Genomic DNA, 16,878 nt, shown 5'->3' with positions numbered 1-16,878 from the left:
CCATGTGCCATTCTTCGAGGACCAAAGTTTTGGCATTGCTCCAGGCACACTGTTCCTTTAAAGGGCCAGGAGCCTTCTCTGTTTTCAGGAGTCTGACAGAACCGTTCGCCCCCACAGGACTGCTAAGCCTCCCTCTGCATCTCTCTCAAGTCTTTGCTGAAATGTCACTTTCTGAGATCGGCCTACTCTGAACACCCGTTTAAAAGCTGTCACCCTGCCGTGGTCTTTCCCCACTCGATATTACCGCGTTTGAAAAGTCCAAGCGAGCCTCCAACCTGCTCTCAATTTCCATCCCCCTACCTGTGGCTTCCCCTTTAAATTTCCTTGGGAAGAGGCGGGGTTAGGGCGGAGCCTCCCAGAAAGGAGGAGCGTGTCGGATAGGTTCCGCCCACTTGCGTGGCTGGCGGCGGCCACCCGGCAGCGCGAGACGTTCTTCTCCCAGTAGGCTCTGGAAGCGCGACGGAATGACCACGTGGTGGTGACGTCAGCTCGCCCGCGCCGGCCGGCCTGTCGCCTTGGGCTTCCTGGGGATCCCGGTGGCGGCTTGGTTGCTTTGCGCCGCGGTGTTGCGGCGTTAGGGTTCTTCCTCTCCGAACTCCCGGCGCCTGATCTCGGGCTTCACGATGTACCACAACAGTAGCCAGAAGCGGCACTGGACTTTCTCCAGTGAGGAGCAGCTGGCACGAATGCGAGCCGACGCCAACCACAAATTCAAATGCAAAGCGGTAGCGAACGGGAAGGTGAGGACTATGGTTCCTGCCCCCACCTGCCCGGGCCTCTCCACTCTTAAGCAGCTGCGGGGCTCCTCCCCTCCCCGGGCCTCCAGCTCACCTGCCTCTGTATCATCGCGGAGCGGAGGCGTTTATCTGTGTAATAAATTGGCAAGCGTCTTCCTAGGTGCCGTGGGTACCCGGTCAGACGCCAGCCCCGTATTTGAATGGCAGGCAGACCAGTAACCAGGAACAGCGAAGAGACTTTGCGGAGTGCTAAAGTAACACGGGCCGGAGCCATTCACTTGCCCAGCGGGGATTTCGGGACGGCTTTTCCGATAGCTGTTGTGAGGAAAGAGGGGAAGGGGCATTACAGGCGGACAGTGCCACCGATGCAAAGTGGGAGGTCAGAAGTTGCAGGGAGGGTCTGTGCAAAGACGGGTTGGTAGGCAGAGAATTTGTAAGCCTAAGTGAGGAGTATTACCCTTTCTGGAAGGATTTTAAATGGAAAATTAACCCGGTCGGATTCTGTTCTGGAAGGCGCGTTCTGGCAAACTGGTGGTGAATGGATTGATAAGGCAGGGACACGGGAAACCTGTAGTAAAAACCAGTTGAAAAATGGTTTGGGTTGTGGTCTGCCTGCCAGGTCCTTCCAGCTGTGGGTCAGCTCCCCCTTTCCATTCATCTTTTCTCACCAGCTACACCACCTATTCTGCAGCAGGTCCTCCGGGTCTTAGACCTATGGGTACTGAGGTACTTTTTATCTTTCACTCACTCACGTCTGTTTCATACCACTTGTGGTGCTTCTCAAAGTGTATGTTGTGTTGTGTGCAGGCACTATTCCAAACGTTTAGCAAGTGTTAGCTCATGGACTTCTCACAGCTATCCTCCTTGAGGTTGGTATAGTTATTATTCTTGCTTTAGTAAACCAAGGTGTAGAGAGATTGAATAACTAAGAATACATTGTTTAGAGCTAGGATTTGAAACCAAGGAATTTAGACCCAGCCTTCCTGCTCTAACCACAGGGTCCTACTGTCTCTATAAAATAAGCACCTCTATTAGTTTCATAAGCTGCCATGAAAGGTTACTACCAACTGGGTGGCTTAAAACATAACTGTATTGCTCATAGTTTTGGAGGTTAGAATTCTGAGGTAAGGTTTAGACTAGCAGCGCTCTCTGCTGCTTCAGGGGAGGATACTTCCTTTCCTCCTCCAGCTTCTGGTAATCGCAGGTGTTCCTTTCTTGTGGCAATCTAACTCCAATCTCTGCCTTCTTACACAGTGCTCTCCCTGTGTTTCTGTATATGCACGTATTCTTATGGGGATACGAGTTATATTGGGTTAGGAGCCCACTCCACTGTGACCTCATCTTAACTAATTACATCTTTAGAGATCCCTTTTCCAGAGAAGGTTGCGTTCTGAGCTACTGGCAATTAGGACTTGGTAGTCATAGTTAAACATAGTAAACCTGTAACAGCACCTGATGAGTGTTTACTGTAAACTTGTAGTACTTATTAACTATTTAGTGCATGTTGTAGGTTTTAAAAAATGGGTAAAAAGTTAAGGTTTTAAGGGTAAGATTTATCCTTGAGGCACTTGTTGATTTGTACGGTCTCAATTTAATGACCCACTGAGAAAGTGCTATTGAAGACTTTCCAACCATTGACAGTGTATCATCTTTTTTATTTCTAAGTGGCATGAAAACTGAACATATGCTCACAGTCCATCATGACTGCTTATAACTTAAGCAAATATCCAGCTGACATTCTGAGAAATTATAAATGACAGTATAGTTTTAGTTCATTAAATATTTTTCTCAAGTTATTTTGGATACTAATTCTATAAAATTCTATAAAATATAAAACTAAAAAGAAAATGAGATGTGTCAGATTTCCCTATAATTTTAATCTGGACAAAGAAAAATATTTTAAGATTATTTAAATCAGTAAATACTATAATTTTTTATCTCAAGGTTCTTTCAAATGATCCAGTATTCCTTGAACCTCATGAAGAAATGACACTTTGCAAATACTATGAGAAAAGATTATTGGAATTCTGTTCAGTGTTTAAGCCAGCAATGCCAAGGTCTGTTGTGGTAAGTCTTGCTTGTGATGAAACATAATGTCTTTTAGCTACCTTCTGAAACTGGACAGCTTTTAATTTCATAACTTAATTATCTACTTTACTCAAAAACGTATCTTTATATACATATATGTATGTATGAATAGATAGATATATCAATAGATAGATTTTGTTGATGACATTTTTGTTTATTTTCTTACATCATTGTTTTTGTACATTTGATTTTTTCTCCTCAGGTAAGTAGTCCCCATAAATCTCCCACCACCACGTTACCCATGAACCATCGCCATAGTCCCTGGTGCTCTTCCCTTCTGTTATAACCTCTTTCCTTTCCCCTCACCCTGGTGTATGTGTCAGATCTACAGTTTGTCTGCAAGTTTTGTCCATTTTTTTTTTTTTTGACCTTTGGTTCAGTTTTCCTATATTCCTCCTACAAGTGACACTGTCCAATGTTTTTCTTTTTCACTCTGACTTACTTGCTTGGTGTATTCCCTCCTAGCTCCATCCATGTTGCCACAAGTGGCAAGAGTTAATCATTTATGACTGCTAAGTAATATTCCATTATGTATATATACCACTTATTCTTGATACATGCATGTGTTTTGCAGCATTTAGGTTGTTTCCATATCTTAACTATTGTAAATAGTACTGCAGTAAACATAGGAGTGCAGGTTTCCCTTTGGATTAGTGTTTTTGTATCCTTTGGGTATATTCCCAGGAGTGAAATTGCTGGATCATATGGGAGATCCATTCTTAGTGTTCTGAGAATCCTCTACACAGCTTTCTGTAGTGATTGGACCACTTTGCAATCCCATCAGCAGTTTAAGAGGGTGACTTTTTCTCCACATCCTTGCCAGCGTTTGTTGTTGGACCATTCTCACCAGTGTGAGGTGGTATCTCTTTTACTTTTGATTTGCATTCCCCTGATTATAGGTCATGTTGAACATTTTTTCATATACCCATTGGCCATTCGCATTTCATTTTTTTTTTTTAAAGATTTATTTATTTATACACGCACTGGGTACAGTCAGAAGCGCAGGAGAGTGAGAGAATTCACCAGAGCGGGGAACAGAACAGGCAGAGGACCAAAGTACACTGCTGAGGGGAGCAGCGGGTGGCAGGCGAGGTCTGCGCGCCATGTGGGACCCTCGCCGGTGGCAGGAGAGGTCTGCGCACCATGTGGGACCCTCGCCGGTGGCCGGGGATAGAACCGGCACTGCAGAGGCTGTGGGCAGCTTCGCCGCTCAGCGCGCAACGGCTGCGCCACCAGGGGAGGCCCTGCATTTCATCTTTTGAAAAGTGTCTTTTTTAGCTTTTCTGCTCATTTTTTGACTGGGTTGTGTGTTTTGTTGAGTTATATAAGCTCTTTGTAGAGCTTATATATATGCCTCAAATTATGAATTCTTATATTACACTTAAAAAGTGTTTTTACTCTCATTTCATTCTTGACATTTTGGTTCATTTAGATATGTTAGGGCATTCTCATTTCCTAGAGAAATAGATAAAATTATTTCCCTTTAGGCAGGTCCTCATCAAATGAATGATAGAACTGGGACCAAAACAGTGCTTTTTCAACTCTGTCACACACATTTGAAATAATGCATTCATTCATTTGTAATCATGCCCCAGCTAAAACTTGTGACATAGATATTTTTAAACTTTAAAAAGAAACTGAAGATTTATCCTTGGTTAAATAATACCTTATTGTTTTGTCTTATTATATTATCTTATGTTGTTTCAGATATATGGTTCTGGGGGTACCATTTATGTGGTTGTGTTTATTGTGGTGGGAGTGGGGTAATGGTGAGAAGTAGGTGATTAGAACATTTTGGCTATAGGAATTTGTAAATATTGCCCTTGTAATTGTACCTCTTGTGTGTGTTCTTGTTTATATAAGCTGAAAGACAAAAATGGGAAAGGAGTAAGAAATAGTTTTTGGTTATCTCAGGTTCTTCCTGAAGATCAGATATGAAAGTTTATCTTAAGTCAAAGTCTATTTTAGTTTTAAAATTCTACAGAGTAAATTTTACTTAAGACTCAATAGATAATAGTCCCATAGGATATAATCTTCATATAATTGGAAACATTGAAATAAAATATTAAGTCCAAAAGTATTCAAGCTGTTTTCCTCGTTTACCAGACCTTCATGTGAGAGATCAAAAATTCATGAAATGTTGTAGATATACTTGATTAGTTTCTATTTCCAGATTTGGGTCTGTTCCTTATTTTTAAATTTTATTTTTGGTTCTGGTGTTTTCTGATAAAAGAATTGTATCATGAGGTATATGTCTAAGTGATCTTTTTACTTAAGAAACTCAATCCATGAGGAAGAGATGTTTTTGTTTCACATAAAATGATAAAAGTTCGGAAGTATTGAAAAGGACGTTTTCTTTTTAAAAAAAAAATAATATAAATGGTTATTTCATTGGTTCCAGCAAAAGACATAGTAGTTGCAGTATTTTGTATCAACTAAAATAAGAATGATAGCTTTGTGCATGGCACACTCTCTCAATAAATGGCAGGTACTGTTTGTTTCATTTGGCAGCAGTGATCATGTTTATATCACAGAGCTGGAGTGGATTTAGAGGAGAAGGCTTATTAGCCCAATCATGTTCTTTTGTCAGTATTTTTACAAAATTGATTCATTAAGCTATAAATATCTGTGTTTTCTCCTTGAATTTTTCTTATTTGGACCACTTTTGTTACTCTGAATTCTAAAACACACATATACTTTTTTAAGCCATTGACCATAGGGAGCATAACCCAGTCCAATAAAGGGTCTTTTGTGGCTTTTTTGTAGTAATCATCACAATTTATTTGATTAAAGAATTAATAGGTTTTGGCATTTTTATTTTTTTTTAAATTTTATTTGTGTGTGGAAGAACTAGGGTATAGGCCAGAGGTGCAGCAGGTGAGAGGATTCACCAGAGAGTGGGGGGCAGAAAAAGCATATCTTCTGAAATACACTGCTGAGGGGAACAGCAGGTGAGACAGGAGAGGTCTGCACCATGTGGGTTAGCTCCCTGACTGGGGATCTAACTCAGGCCATCTCATTGGCCCACCATCACTGTGATAGCGCTGTGGCTTACCCCCTGGGCCACCAGGGAGACCCCAGGTTTTGGCATTTTTATATGGGCAATTTGGATAAATAACTTTTTAAAACAAAATTTAACATGTATGTACAAATAGATTCTGATGGTATATGTTTTTTTCTCTTAGGGCACAGCCTGTATGTATTTCAAGCGTTTTTATCTTAATAACTCAGTAATGGAATATCATCCTCGGATAATAATGTGAGTATAAATCTATCTTATTAATTTTAGAAAGACTTTTACATTATTTAGATGAGTATGTGTGTGAAGAAATGACTTCCTAATAAATGGTAATTTAGCTTGCAGTCTTTTCTGAATTTTAAGATCCCTCATTGTACTTACTCCTTATATACCTAGAATAAAATTTCCCTCTCCTACTGATGATATCTGAACTTCAGCTTGTTCAAATTCAAATTGTTTTTTCCAAACTACCTTCCCTAAAATCCCTTTCAGTTAGTGACACCTTTCTTTCCCCGTTGCTCTAAGAATTATTCATAGTAATTCCTCTCCCTCTCGACATTTTACAGGTTATGGTGCTCCAACCTTTCAGTTGAACAAGGTCTTTTACATTATTTACAAAATTGATTCATTAAGCTGTTGCGTTTCTGCTCCTGCTAAGTACTAGGCTTATTAGAGACACAGATGAAATTAGTATGAGGTTCATCAAAGAGCTTGCTATCAATCACGTGATTCCTGTTTCTCTTTCTCATTCCCACCAGTTTAGGGCAGGCTTTTATTACTTCCAATATTGCAATCTTGGCATTTGTGGTAACTTTATTACTAGTTTGTCACTGCGAAATTTATGTAGTAAACAGAACATAGATTTGTTTCTGTTGTAATGCTCCCCTCTTCAAACACTACTTCCACTGAGAGCCTTACATAGGGTTCCTTTAATCTATTCCCATGCACATGTGGTACTTGTGTGTGTACTACTGTTTTTCATTTTTCTGCCATTTACATTTCATGATACAAAGTACTCTTCTTCCTCTGTTATTTTGTTTTTCTAGATAGTCAGGTTAAACTATATAAAATTGCCATTAAATCAGTAATTGTTGTATGCTGTCTCAATATTGTTCAAACTAATTTTATGGTCTAACAGATACAAAGTTTGAAGAGCAACTTTTCTTTATTAAAATTTCCTAGAGTGTCTATCATAGTCATGAATATTAGGCAATTTTAAAATGCACTTTTAGAAAAAATGCAGAGATATTTGTAGGGTAAACAAGTGTCAGTCTTTTCTGCCCTCCCGCCATTAGGATTGATGATGGATCCCTGTGGTCCTGATGGCGGGCACCTTGAGTAAGGTATGGGCATACGTAAGTGGATACACCTAGACTGAGACGGGGCCTATATATAAGGGCAGCGTCACGGGGACTCCAGAGGAGAACACCACCAGTAGGAGAACTAGTGAGAGAACGAGAACACAAAAGAATGCCAGAGAGCCCAGGAAGAGTGAAGAATGGTGAGGGGCTAGGAGGCCTGCCAGCCTCCTGGCCCCCAGCACCCCTGCCTGCTGCGTACCTGGTAAACTCAATAAAAGCCTAAAAAGCCACCGAGGTCTCCAGGACTCTCCTTTACCCGTCTGTATAGGGTCATAGAGATCCTGCTCCATGCTCTACCTGCCACTACAATATTTCTTAAGGTAAATGCTTATTCCACCCCACCCCACTCCAGTCTACCCTTTCTTTTTCCTCTAGGCTCACGTGTGCATTTTTGGCATGCAAAGTAGATGAATTCAATGTATCTAGTCCACAATTTGTTGGAAATCTACGGGAGAGTCCTCATGGACAGGAGAAGGCTCTGGAACAGATTTTGGAATATGAACTACTTCTTATACAGCAACTTAATTTTCATCTTATTGTACACAACCCATATAGACCATTTGAGGGCTTTCTCATTGATATAAAGGTAATCTTGTTGATAAAAAATTAACTAGTAGAATGTACTCCTTTGCTACTGTTCTTTAACCAAAAGAATCCAAAGTTTTTATTATATCTTGGTATTATCCTAAATGATACATAGTGGGCTCAACTATAAGTGAGTTTGCCCTGGATCTCTCAAAGTTCTCTCTGTATCAAAATCACTTGGAGGGCTTACTTGTTAATTCAGACTGTTGGGCTGCAGTTCCAGAGCTTCTGATTTAGTAGCTGTGCAAATACTGGCCTGGGAACCATAACGAAAATCATTGTGAGTTTAGACTAATATTTATACAAACTTAAGAAAACTCTTCTAATTCTGAATTATACTGTTATGGATCTAATTTTAAGAGCCAAAAAAAAAAAAAAAAACCTTCATTTTAAACTAGGTAGTTAATGAATTCTATATTTAGTGCATTGTAAACTTGAATCAATATGTAGGCATCAAATATATAAATGAATACATATTGACAAAAGCAACATAGTTTTGTTTTGGCTCTGAAAAAGGACTTGCATACCTCGAGTAAAGTCAAATAGAAGTCAAAAGCTAAGTTCATTCAGCACAGCCGAATTGAAATTCTGGTACCTTCTGTATGTAAAGGATATAACCAGGAACAAGACCTCAGCTTTCATAGGCTTTGGGAAAGATAGTCATTATATATTCAGTGTGCTAAATAATACAGAGGGAAAATACAGGCTGTTTTAGAAGGATATGGTTTAAATGGCAGGGGAGATAGTTCTGAGAAAGTGTCATTTAAAGCAAAATTCAGTGCAGGAGTAGGAATTAGGTGGAAAAGTATCCTAGTCAGGGAGGTTTCTCTTGTGAAAGACCTAGATTCAAGAAACCGTTGGTGCACTAAAGAATCTAAACACAGCTTAGAGATAGAGGGTGCACACTGCCACAAAGTGCTGCCTGAGTAGAAGCCAGAGTCTAGACTATAAAAGTGATATTCAATATTTTGAATATAGCAATGGGAAGCCAGTGAAAGGTTGGTCTGGGGGGTGACATAATTAGTTTTGTAGCTTAAGATCTTGTTGGCAAGTTCTCGTGCATCAGTCTGCATCAGATATTGGACAGTGGTGTGTGCCAGGCATAAGGTAGAGAATAGATTAGATGGATACAGAAATACTAGTTAAAATGCAGGGGTCCCACTGACTGCTGGTGTGAGCAATAGATAGATGAAGGGTGCTGTAGGTAGAGGAAGCCCTGGCACAAGAGAAATTTGTTGATGGTGAAGGGGTAGTGGGTTGATGAATTTGATTTGGAACATATGAATTTCCTACAAGACATCCGGGTGGATGGGTAGTTTTATGCCTGGAAGACAGAGAAGAGAGCTAGACTGCAGGTATAGACTTGGATATCATTGTCCCATGAAAATTTAAAGTGGAATTCAACCACTGTTGAAATTTTGCCAGAAATGTGTTGGCAGTATAGCCATCAGGGAATTCAGGAAGGAAAGGTGGACTAGAAGAATTGGGTGGGTAGCAGCCAGTGGAGGGATAAGGGACCAAAGATTCTGAGGAGGAAGTCAAAGAACAACTCTGAAGTAATTGAACAAGTTTATTTGGAAAAGGAATACTGTAGTCAGAATGGAATGCTTGAATTTGTCATATCAGAGATCAGACAATTTGGGATAATGGAAGACCTTGGTGTACTGTAAAATTGACTGCATATTTTGTTTCATCATTAAAGGAAAGATGACTTACTATTTTGAGACTTGAATGTGGATCTCTGAAATTTTGAGAACAGAGGCTTTAGGGTTCATATCAAAGGATAAGAAATTGTCAGGAAATGTGGAATCTTACATACTTCTAGCCTAAAAAGTCTGGGCATAGCCTAAAAATTATTTCATAATCAAACCCAGATTTGTTCTATTTACTTCATCCCAAAAGTAAACTTTATGTAGGAGTTTCAAATCAAAATGTGTTTCCTAAATGTGGCCTGAGATCTGAATCACCTGGAAGCATTTACCTGGGAATAAAGTATTTTTTTGGTGTACTTTATACACAATCAGATCTCTAAGAGCCTCTCTTCCTCCTCAGCTGAAAAGAGATCAAGAGGAATTAATATTAGAACAGTGTCAAGTACTGTGCTGAGTACCTCAAATATATATCTATATATATCTATATCTTTATATATATATAGATATATATATCTTTAAATATATATATATCTTTATATATATATCTTTAAATATATATAATTTAAAGATTTATTTATACAAGAATTGGGGTATAGGTCAGAGATACAGGAGGGTGAGAGAATTCATGAGAGACAGAGTGGGGAGCAGAACAGGCAGATGGACCAAAGACACTGCTAAGGGGAGCAGTGGGCAAGGCAGGAGAGGTCTGCCGTGCCATAGGGGTTTCTCTGTGGCGGGCCGCAAATCCAACCCATGCTGCAGAGGCTGCGCACAGCTTCACAGTGTGGCGCTCAACCTGCTGTGCAGCCAGGGAGGCCCTTTCAAAGAATATTAAAGCATGTATTTCTTATTATGGAATGTATTTTAAAAGTTTGAAAGCCCCTGAACAAACAACAGATTCCTAAAACATGCATAATTTAGTGACTGCATATTTGGTACTTTCTTAATGCTGAGTACAAAATGATCTTGCATGGACAGATTATTTGTTGTTGATGGGGTGTAGAAAAGAAGTTATTGTTTAAGAAAAGCATCCTGTATTAACCACATTGTGGTTAATGTAAATTTTTTTAACTGTTACTACTACATTAAACACTCAGAAGTGATAGATAACATTTTGCAAACTTTCTTTTTAGACTCGCTGTCCCATGTTGGAGAATCCAGAGATTTTGAGGAAAACGGCTGATGATTTTCTCAATAGAGTTTCATTGACAGATGCTTACCTTCTATACACACCTTCTCAAATTGCCCTGACTGCCATTTTATCTAGTGCATCCAGAGCAGGAATTAGTATGGAAAGGTATGAATTTCTGTTTTAACTTGAATCAGATGCCATTATTCAAGTATTCCGTCCTGTAAGTCTGAGTTTTTAAGATTCACTTTTAAGATTATGACTACAATCCTTTATTTCTCTGGTAGTTGGGAGGGCTGGTAAGGGCAGCTAAGGAAAGAATTAAGGCAAATTCTATAGAATATTCTAAAAATTAAAGAAGATAATTTGATTTAGGCAGGATCCATTTATGACTGAAGCAAAAGTAAATCACTAAGTATCCTCAAAAGGCTGACATAGCTATCAGCATATGGCAAATTTAAGTTTTATGAACCGGTTAGCAATGTAAGTGTAGCAAATATGTCTGCTTTGTTTTGTCCGTGGAGGTGTAATTCAGTAAGTTACATGGAATTCAGTAAAGATTTATTGACTGAATTCTTGTGGGAATATCCAAATGAATTGCAATTGAGCTGTAAGTAGTAATAGTTAATATATAAATGTACATTGAGAGCCAGACTCTGATAAGCATCCTATGTGAGGTAAATTCACTGATTCTTAAAATAATATATGCACATAAATTAAATACCTGTATTATAATGTTAATTTATCACTAACTCAGGCTTAGGCTAGCAGCAAATTAGATTTTTAAAATTTTTACATTTAATTTCTGTATGATCTTTGAGGTTCAACTTGATTTCATTTCTAGAAATAGCTGAAGAAGAAACATTACAAAACTTTTTAAACCTCAATTGTTGTACTTGTTTGTAATCCCTCACCCATAATTTTAAAGTCCATTTATAAAGTGGCAGCAAACAATTACAGGTGACTTAGTCAATACTCAGCTTAATAAGAATATTTGTTCCCTTGCAGAAATATGAATTCTACTAATTACAGGATACTAACCCAACATCTTTGGAATATTTCACATTGCATGGTATACACATCAGGCAGCCTAAGACATGAATGAGTGTCCATTTTAGGGCAAACTTAAGATAAGGGATGGTGAGCTTGTCTTCTATGTTATGGTTCTTCATTATCACAGCTTACAAACTATATATTTATTTATTTATTTTTAAAGGGCTAGTTCTTTTATTTTTTTCTTTTGTATTTTTTAAAAGATGATTTATTTATTTATACAAGCACTGGGTACAGTCAGAAGCGTGGGAGGGTGAGAGAATTCACCAAAGCCAGAGCAGGGAGCAGAGCAGGCAGAAGGACCGAAGTACACTGCTGAGGGGAGCAGCGGGCGGCAGGAGAGGTCTGCACGCCATGTGGGACCCTTCTCCGGTGGCCGGGGAGCAGCCGGGGATTGAACCGGCGCCGCAGAGGCTGTGGGCAGCTTCGCAACCCAGCGCTTAACCGCTGCGCCACCGGGGAGGCCCCAAACTGTATATATATTCCAAAGTGATTTATGCCACCATTTATCTACTAAGCAAACCTTTATTGAGTACCTTCTATGCACCATGAACTATAATATACTTTCAAGAGTATAACAATGAATAAGCTATAAATGTTGGCTCTTGTTGGGAAGGATAGCCAGGCAAATAGTTATCATCTGTGGAGTTTAGATGTAGCACTTCCATAAGGGAAGAAAGCCTTTCTCATAATTCTGATAACTAAATGGTTGATTAATCTGTGTAAGTATTATATTTTATACAGTATAGATGCAAATTTTCCAGTAAGATTTTCTTATGTAGATAAAGAGAGGGATAAAGCATCCTAAAGTCTAAATAAGAGTTTATTTCATCTTAGAAGTTTAGTTATATTTTCAGATAAGTAAAATTGGAATTGTGGTATCTTGAGCTCATTGCCAATTTGTTATACTTTTATAGACATTTGGGCATTTTTTTCCTTTTGACAAATTGTTTGCAGCCATTTTACTTGTGATTTACTTTGCAAACTTTTGGGGTGTATGAACATTAATCTTTAGAATTATTGCTGTTTTCAAAAAGGGAAAGCCTTTGTGTTGTTATATTATGAATGCTGCTTTAGAGTCCTGCTTATAGGTTGTTCTGTTGTTAATTCTGGTGTTCTTCTTTTTTTCCATTGGATTTAGAGCTTTTTCATTTCCTAGTTTGATTTCTTATTCTTGCTTGTGGATTTTTTTTTTTTTTTAAAGATTAAATTTCTAATTCAGGATCGAGATGAAGAGTTACCAGCTTTTTTAAAAAAAAGCATTTCACAGAGATAAAGCATCTGGTCAGTTAGTTGGCTTCGAGAACCAAAGTGACACTTTCATGCTTAAGAAATGAGGGGGAGGGCCTCCCTGGTGGTGCAAGGGGTTAAGATGCAACCTATGAAGCTATCCACAGCCACTGCAGCACGAGTTCGATCCCCGGCCAGGAAGATACCCACATTGCACAGCAGACCTCTCCTGACTCGCCCACTGCTCCCCTCAGCAGTGTTTCAGTCAATCTGCCTGTTCTGTTCCCCACTCTCTCTGGTGAGTCCTCTCACCCCCCCCCACACCTCTGGCCTTACCCCAGCTCTTATATGAATAAATAAAATCTTTAAAAAAAATATGAGGGGGGCCTCCCCTGGTGGCGCAGTGGTTAAGCGCTGGGCTGCGAGGGCTGCAAGGCTGCCTGCAGCCTCTGCGGCACCGGTTTGTTCCCCGGCCGCCGGTGAGGGTCCCACCAAAAAAAAAAAAGGGGGGGGGGGATAAGTAGAAATAAAGATCTCAAAAATGTAAGGCATTTTAAGGAAGAAACATTTTGTATTAAGGTGGCTATTGATCCATATCTAAAATTAAGTCCCATAATAAAGATGTACTATCATCTAAGTTATCAAAATTTTGTAATTTAAATAATCTGGGTAAGTTTTTTTTTTTTTTTTTTTAAGATTTATTTATACACGAACCGGGGTACAGGCCAAATATGTGGGAGGGTGAGAGAATTCACAGAGAGAGGGAACAGAACAGACAGACAACCGACGTACAATGCTCAGGGGAGCAGCGGGCATGATAGGAGAGGTCTGCTGCACCATGTGGGACCCTTGCCGGTTGGCCAGGATTGAACCGGCACTGCAGAGGCTGTGGACAGCTTCACAGCGCAGCGCTCAATTGCCTGCGCCATCAGGGGAAGCCCAATCTGGGTAAGTTTTAAGAACATTTGTTGCTACATATCTTTAAGAATTTTTAGTTTTGTGACTTTATTCCACCTGGGAGAAAATTGATTAATTTTTCTTTTGGTATTTTTCATTTGGTATTCATTTCTTTTGGTATTCAACCTTTCTTTTGTTTAGAAGATTACTTATGCCTTGAGTATATGTTCACTCGGGCTTTTATTATAGACTAAATTCAGGTCCATAAAACCTCAGTGTAACTAAGAGTTTAAATGTTGAAATTACGTATTTTTATACTATCTGGTTCTAAAGAAAATATATAATTACATTTCTGGAAAAGTATTAACACTATTGATTTGGACTCGGTGCAAATAAGATGTCATAGATTTGTAAAACACGGGGTAATACTTGGTTTGAATATCTGTTCGTTCCAAGAAAAGTAACTGTAGTTAATATGGACCTGATAGAGCCAGTTTCCAACTCTACTATTTCCTGCCTTTATGATTTTGGGCAAGATGCAAAGTCATAACTTGTTTTTTCTGTGACTCAGGTTCAGTGTTTAGAAAGTAAGGTTAGATTCAAAGGGTTTGCATATTAAATAAAGCATTGCCAACTACCACCACCATTATTTTCCTGTTTTCCCTCTGAAAGTTTATATATTACAGAACTAGACAAATTTTGAATATTAAGTATCTTTCAATCATATAAATTGTAGTAAATCTTTAAATCTAAGTTATTGATTGTAGTATGGGAGTTCAAAGTAATGTTATTTAATACTTTTAAAATAACTTAAACATTAATATTGAATGAACATGGGGGAAATAATTTATAATGTCATGTTTTCACAAGATGCTGTATGTGTTCAATAGATTAAAACTTGAAATTCTTTTCCAGTTACTTATCAGAAAGCCTGATGCTGAAAGAGAACAGAACTTGCTTGTCTCAGTTGCTAGATATAATGAAAAGTAAGTATGATGGTTCTCCTATGTTCATTTACAAGGGTTATTTTCTAAATATATATCTTGGTATAGCTTGAGATAACTTGATTGTTGTTAAGTTTAGCTTCACTGTATCATGGAGGCATATCAGATGCACTGGTGGAAAACAAATAGAGTACATGAAGTAGTTTTCACACAAACAGAGCTTAATGGAAAAGCGAAAATATAATTAGACTCAGAAAGTGTTAAGATTCAAACTAGGGGCCCTTTAAAGTGTACACGAATATATAATAGATCACTGAAAAAGATCAAAAGGAGAATGAGTTAAATATTTAAATTTGAAACTTCCTTTTTGTGGATAAATCAGCTTTAACTGGTAATACTGGTTGGTATATGCTGGTTATTTTGTTAGGTGATCGCACAGAATCCATGGTTCTCAAGTGGGGGCAGTTTTTGCAATGTCTGAAGACAGTTTTGACTGTGACAACTTGAGGTGGGGATGGTGGCAGCTACCAGCATCTAGTGGATAGAAATAAAAGTTATATAAAAATGCTAAAATTGACAAAATTGTCCTGTGGCTGAAAAATGGCTCCCCCTCAAAAATACCCACACCCTAATCCCTGGAACCTGTAAATGTTACCTTATAAGGCCAAAAGAAAAAAAAAAAAAAACAAAATGTCTTTTCAGATGTGGTAAAGAATCTTGATATGGGGCATTACTTATATTCTTCAGACTATTTGTCTAAAGGCAAGCACAAGAGTCCTTGTTGGAGAAAGGGAGAGGGAAGCATGACAAAGAGGAGGCAACATGAAGACAGTAGGAGATATAAAGATTTTGTTCTTGAAAATTGGAGTAACAGGGCCATAGGCCAGGGAATGCTTGTAGACCCCAGAAGCAGGGACAGAGTGGAATGGGATATTCGCCTAGCACTTCACAGACCGTGGCCCTCCCAACACTTTGATTTGGCCCAGTGAAACTAATTTCAGACTCTTGGGCTTCTAAATTGTGACAAAATACATTTCTGTTCTTTTAAGCCTTGCTAAATTTGTGGTAATGTTTAATACCAGCATCAAAAAATTAAGAGTCCTAACAACAAAGAATTACCCTACCCAAACTGTCAGTAATACCACTGTTGAGAAAGAGTCTTAGGGTTTGAGTTGAAACTCCACTTACCTGATTGATTAGCCAGCTGTATCCTTTTGCCCATGTCACAGTGCTCATGGCTACTAGCTTACTCTTTAAGACTGAAAATCGTTTCCCCCTTTGAGAATGATGGGGAGTTGTGATTTATGAATCTGTAGGTCTTCAATTATACCACTAGAGGGTTCACTTCTAAAGCAAATTGTGATTTGGCATTAGTATCATGGATTTTGTAATAGTAGGTAAAGGCCTAAAAGATAATCTACTTTGCTCATTTTTCTAGCTTACTGTTTTATTACTGATTTCTTCAGTAATTTCTTTATTGTACTCTGTATTTTACTATGAAATAATAGGTCTTGATAAAATATAGAACTTTCAAGATAGGCAGGTATCTTATAATTTTTCAGAACAAAGATTTTGTTTAAGGGTACTGAGTCACAAGTATCTCAGTTACATTGAAGACATGGCCTTATTTGCATTATGAAGTCAGTAACCATCATCTATTTGGAACATGTGGCTGACTAATGAGCCTTGGATCTATGTGATCTTTTCCGTAATATTGAGATTTGTATTTTTTAAATTGTAGTTGGATAACATAAACAGATCAGGTAGAGGATGTTTCTGCAGTTTCTAAACCTATTGGTAATAGTGGTTTGCTTTTAGCCTAAAGAGGAAAGGTTTTCATTATGTAGGTTCTTCTGCATTTGTTATGAAGCAAAGAATCATCAACACTTTTTCCTAAGCATCCTCCCTTTATTATATGTTCTGTAATAATGGTTTCCTTTGTAAACAAGAAGTACACTCTTGGGCCATCAACTGTAGGACAGAATATTATGGATACATTTAGTGGCAAGGAACAAATTTACTAAATCATATAGGGATTATTACAAAGGCTTAACACTAAGCAAGAGTGACCTTGATGGGATTTGAAAGAAAAAAAAATACTGAATTTTGAGAGCCTGCTCTCTTAATGTCAGACATCATATGGTCTAAGCAGCTGACAGCTGTAACTGTATTAGACTCTAATA

General features: G+C 38.5%; 1 protein-coding gene across 4 annotated transcripts in view; it reads left to right on the top strand.

The window, feature by feature from the left end:
* Positions 1-479: 479 nt before the first annotated feature.
* CCNH (cyclin H) overlaps positions 480-16,878 on the top strand; it is a 30,139-nt gene continuing 13,740 nt past the window's right edge. For all 4 annotated transcript variants that reach the window (XM_037529461.2, XM_037529459.2, XM_037529460.2 and 1 more), the window contains exons 1-6: positions 480-740; positions 2,682-2,804; positions 6,011-6,084; positions 7,581-7,791; positions 10,576-10,739; positions 14,667-14,737. In XM_037529461.2, coding sequence (XP_037385358.1) covers positions 624-740; positions 2,682-2,804; positions 6,011-6,084; positions 7,581-7,791; positions 10,576-10,739; positions 14,667-14,737 — 760 coding nt within the window. In that variant the 5' untranslated portion in view covers positions 480-623. The remainder of the gene's footprint in view (positions 741-2,681; positions 2,805-6,010; positions 6,085-7,580; positions 7,792-10,575; positions 10,740-14,666; positions 14,738-16,878) is intronic.

Source organism: Talpa occidentalis, unplaced genomic scaffold (assembly GCF_014898055.3).
Source record: "Talpa occidentalis isolate TD23 unplaced genomic scaffold, MPIMG_talOcc4v2.1 talOcc4.6, whole genome shotgun sequence".
In the NCBI taxonomy this organism is placed as follows: Eukaryota; Metazoa; Chordata; class Mammalia; order Eulipotyphla; family Talpidae; genus Talpa; species Talpa occidentalis.
This window is presented reverse-complemented; position numbering and strand designations above follow the sequence as displayed.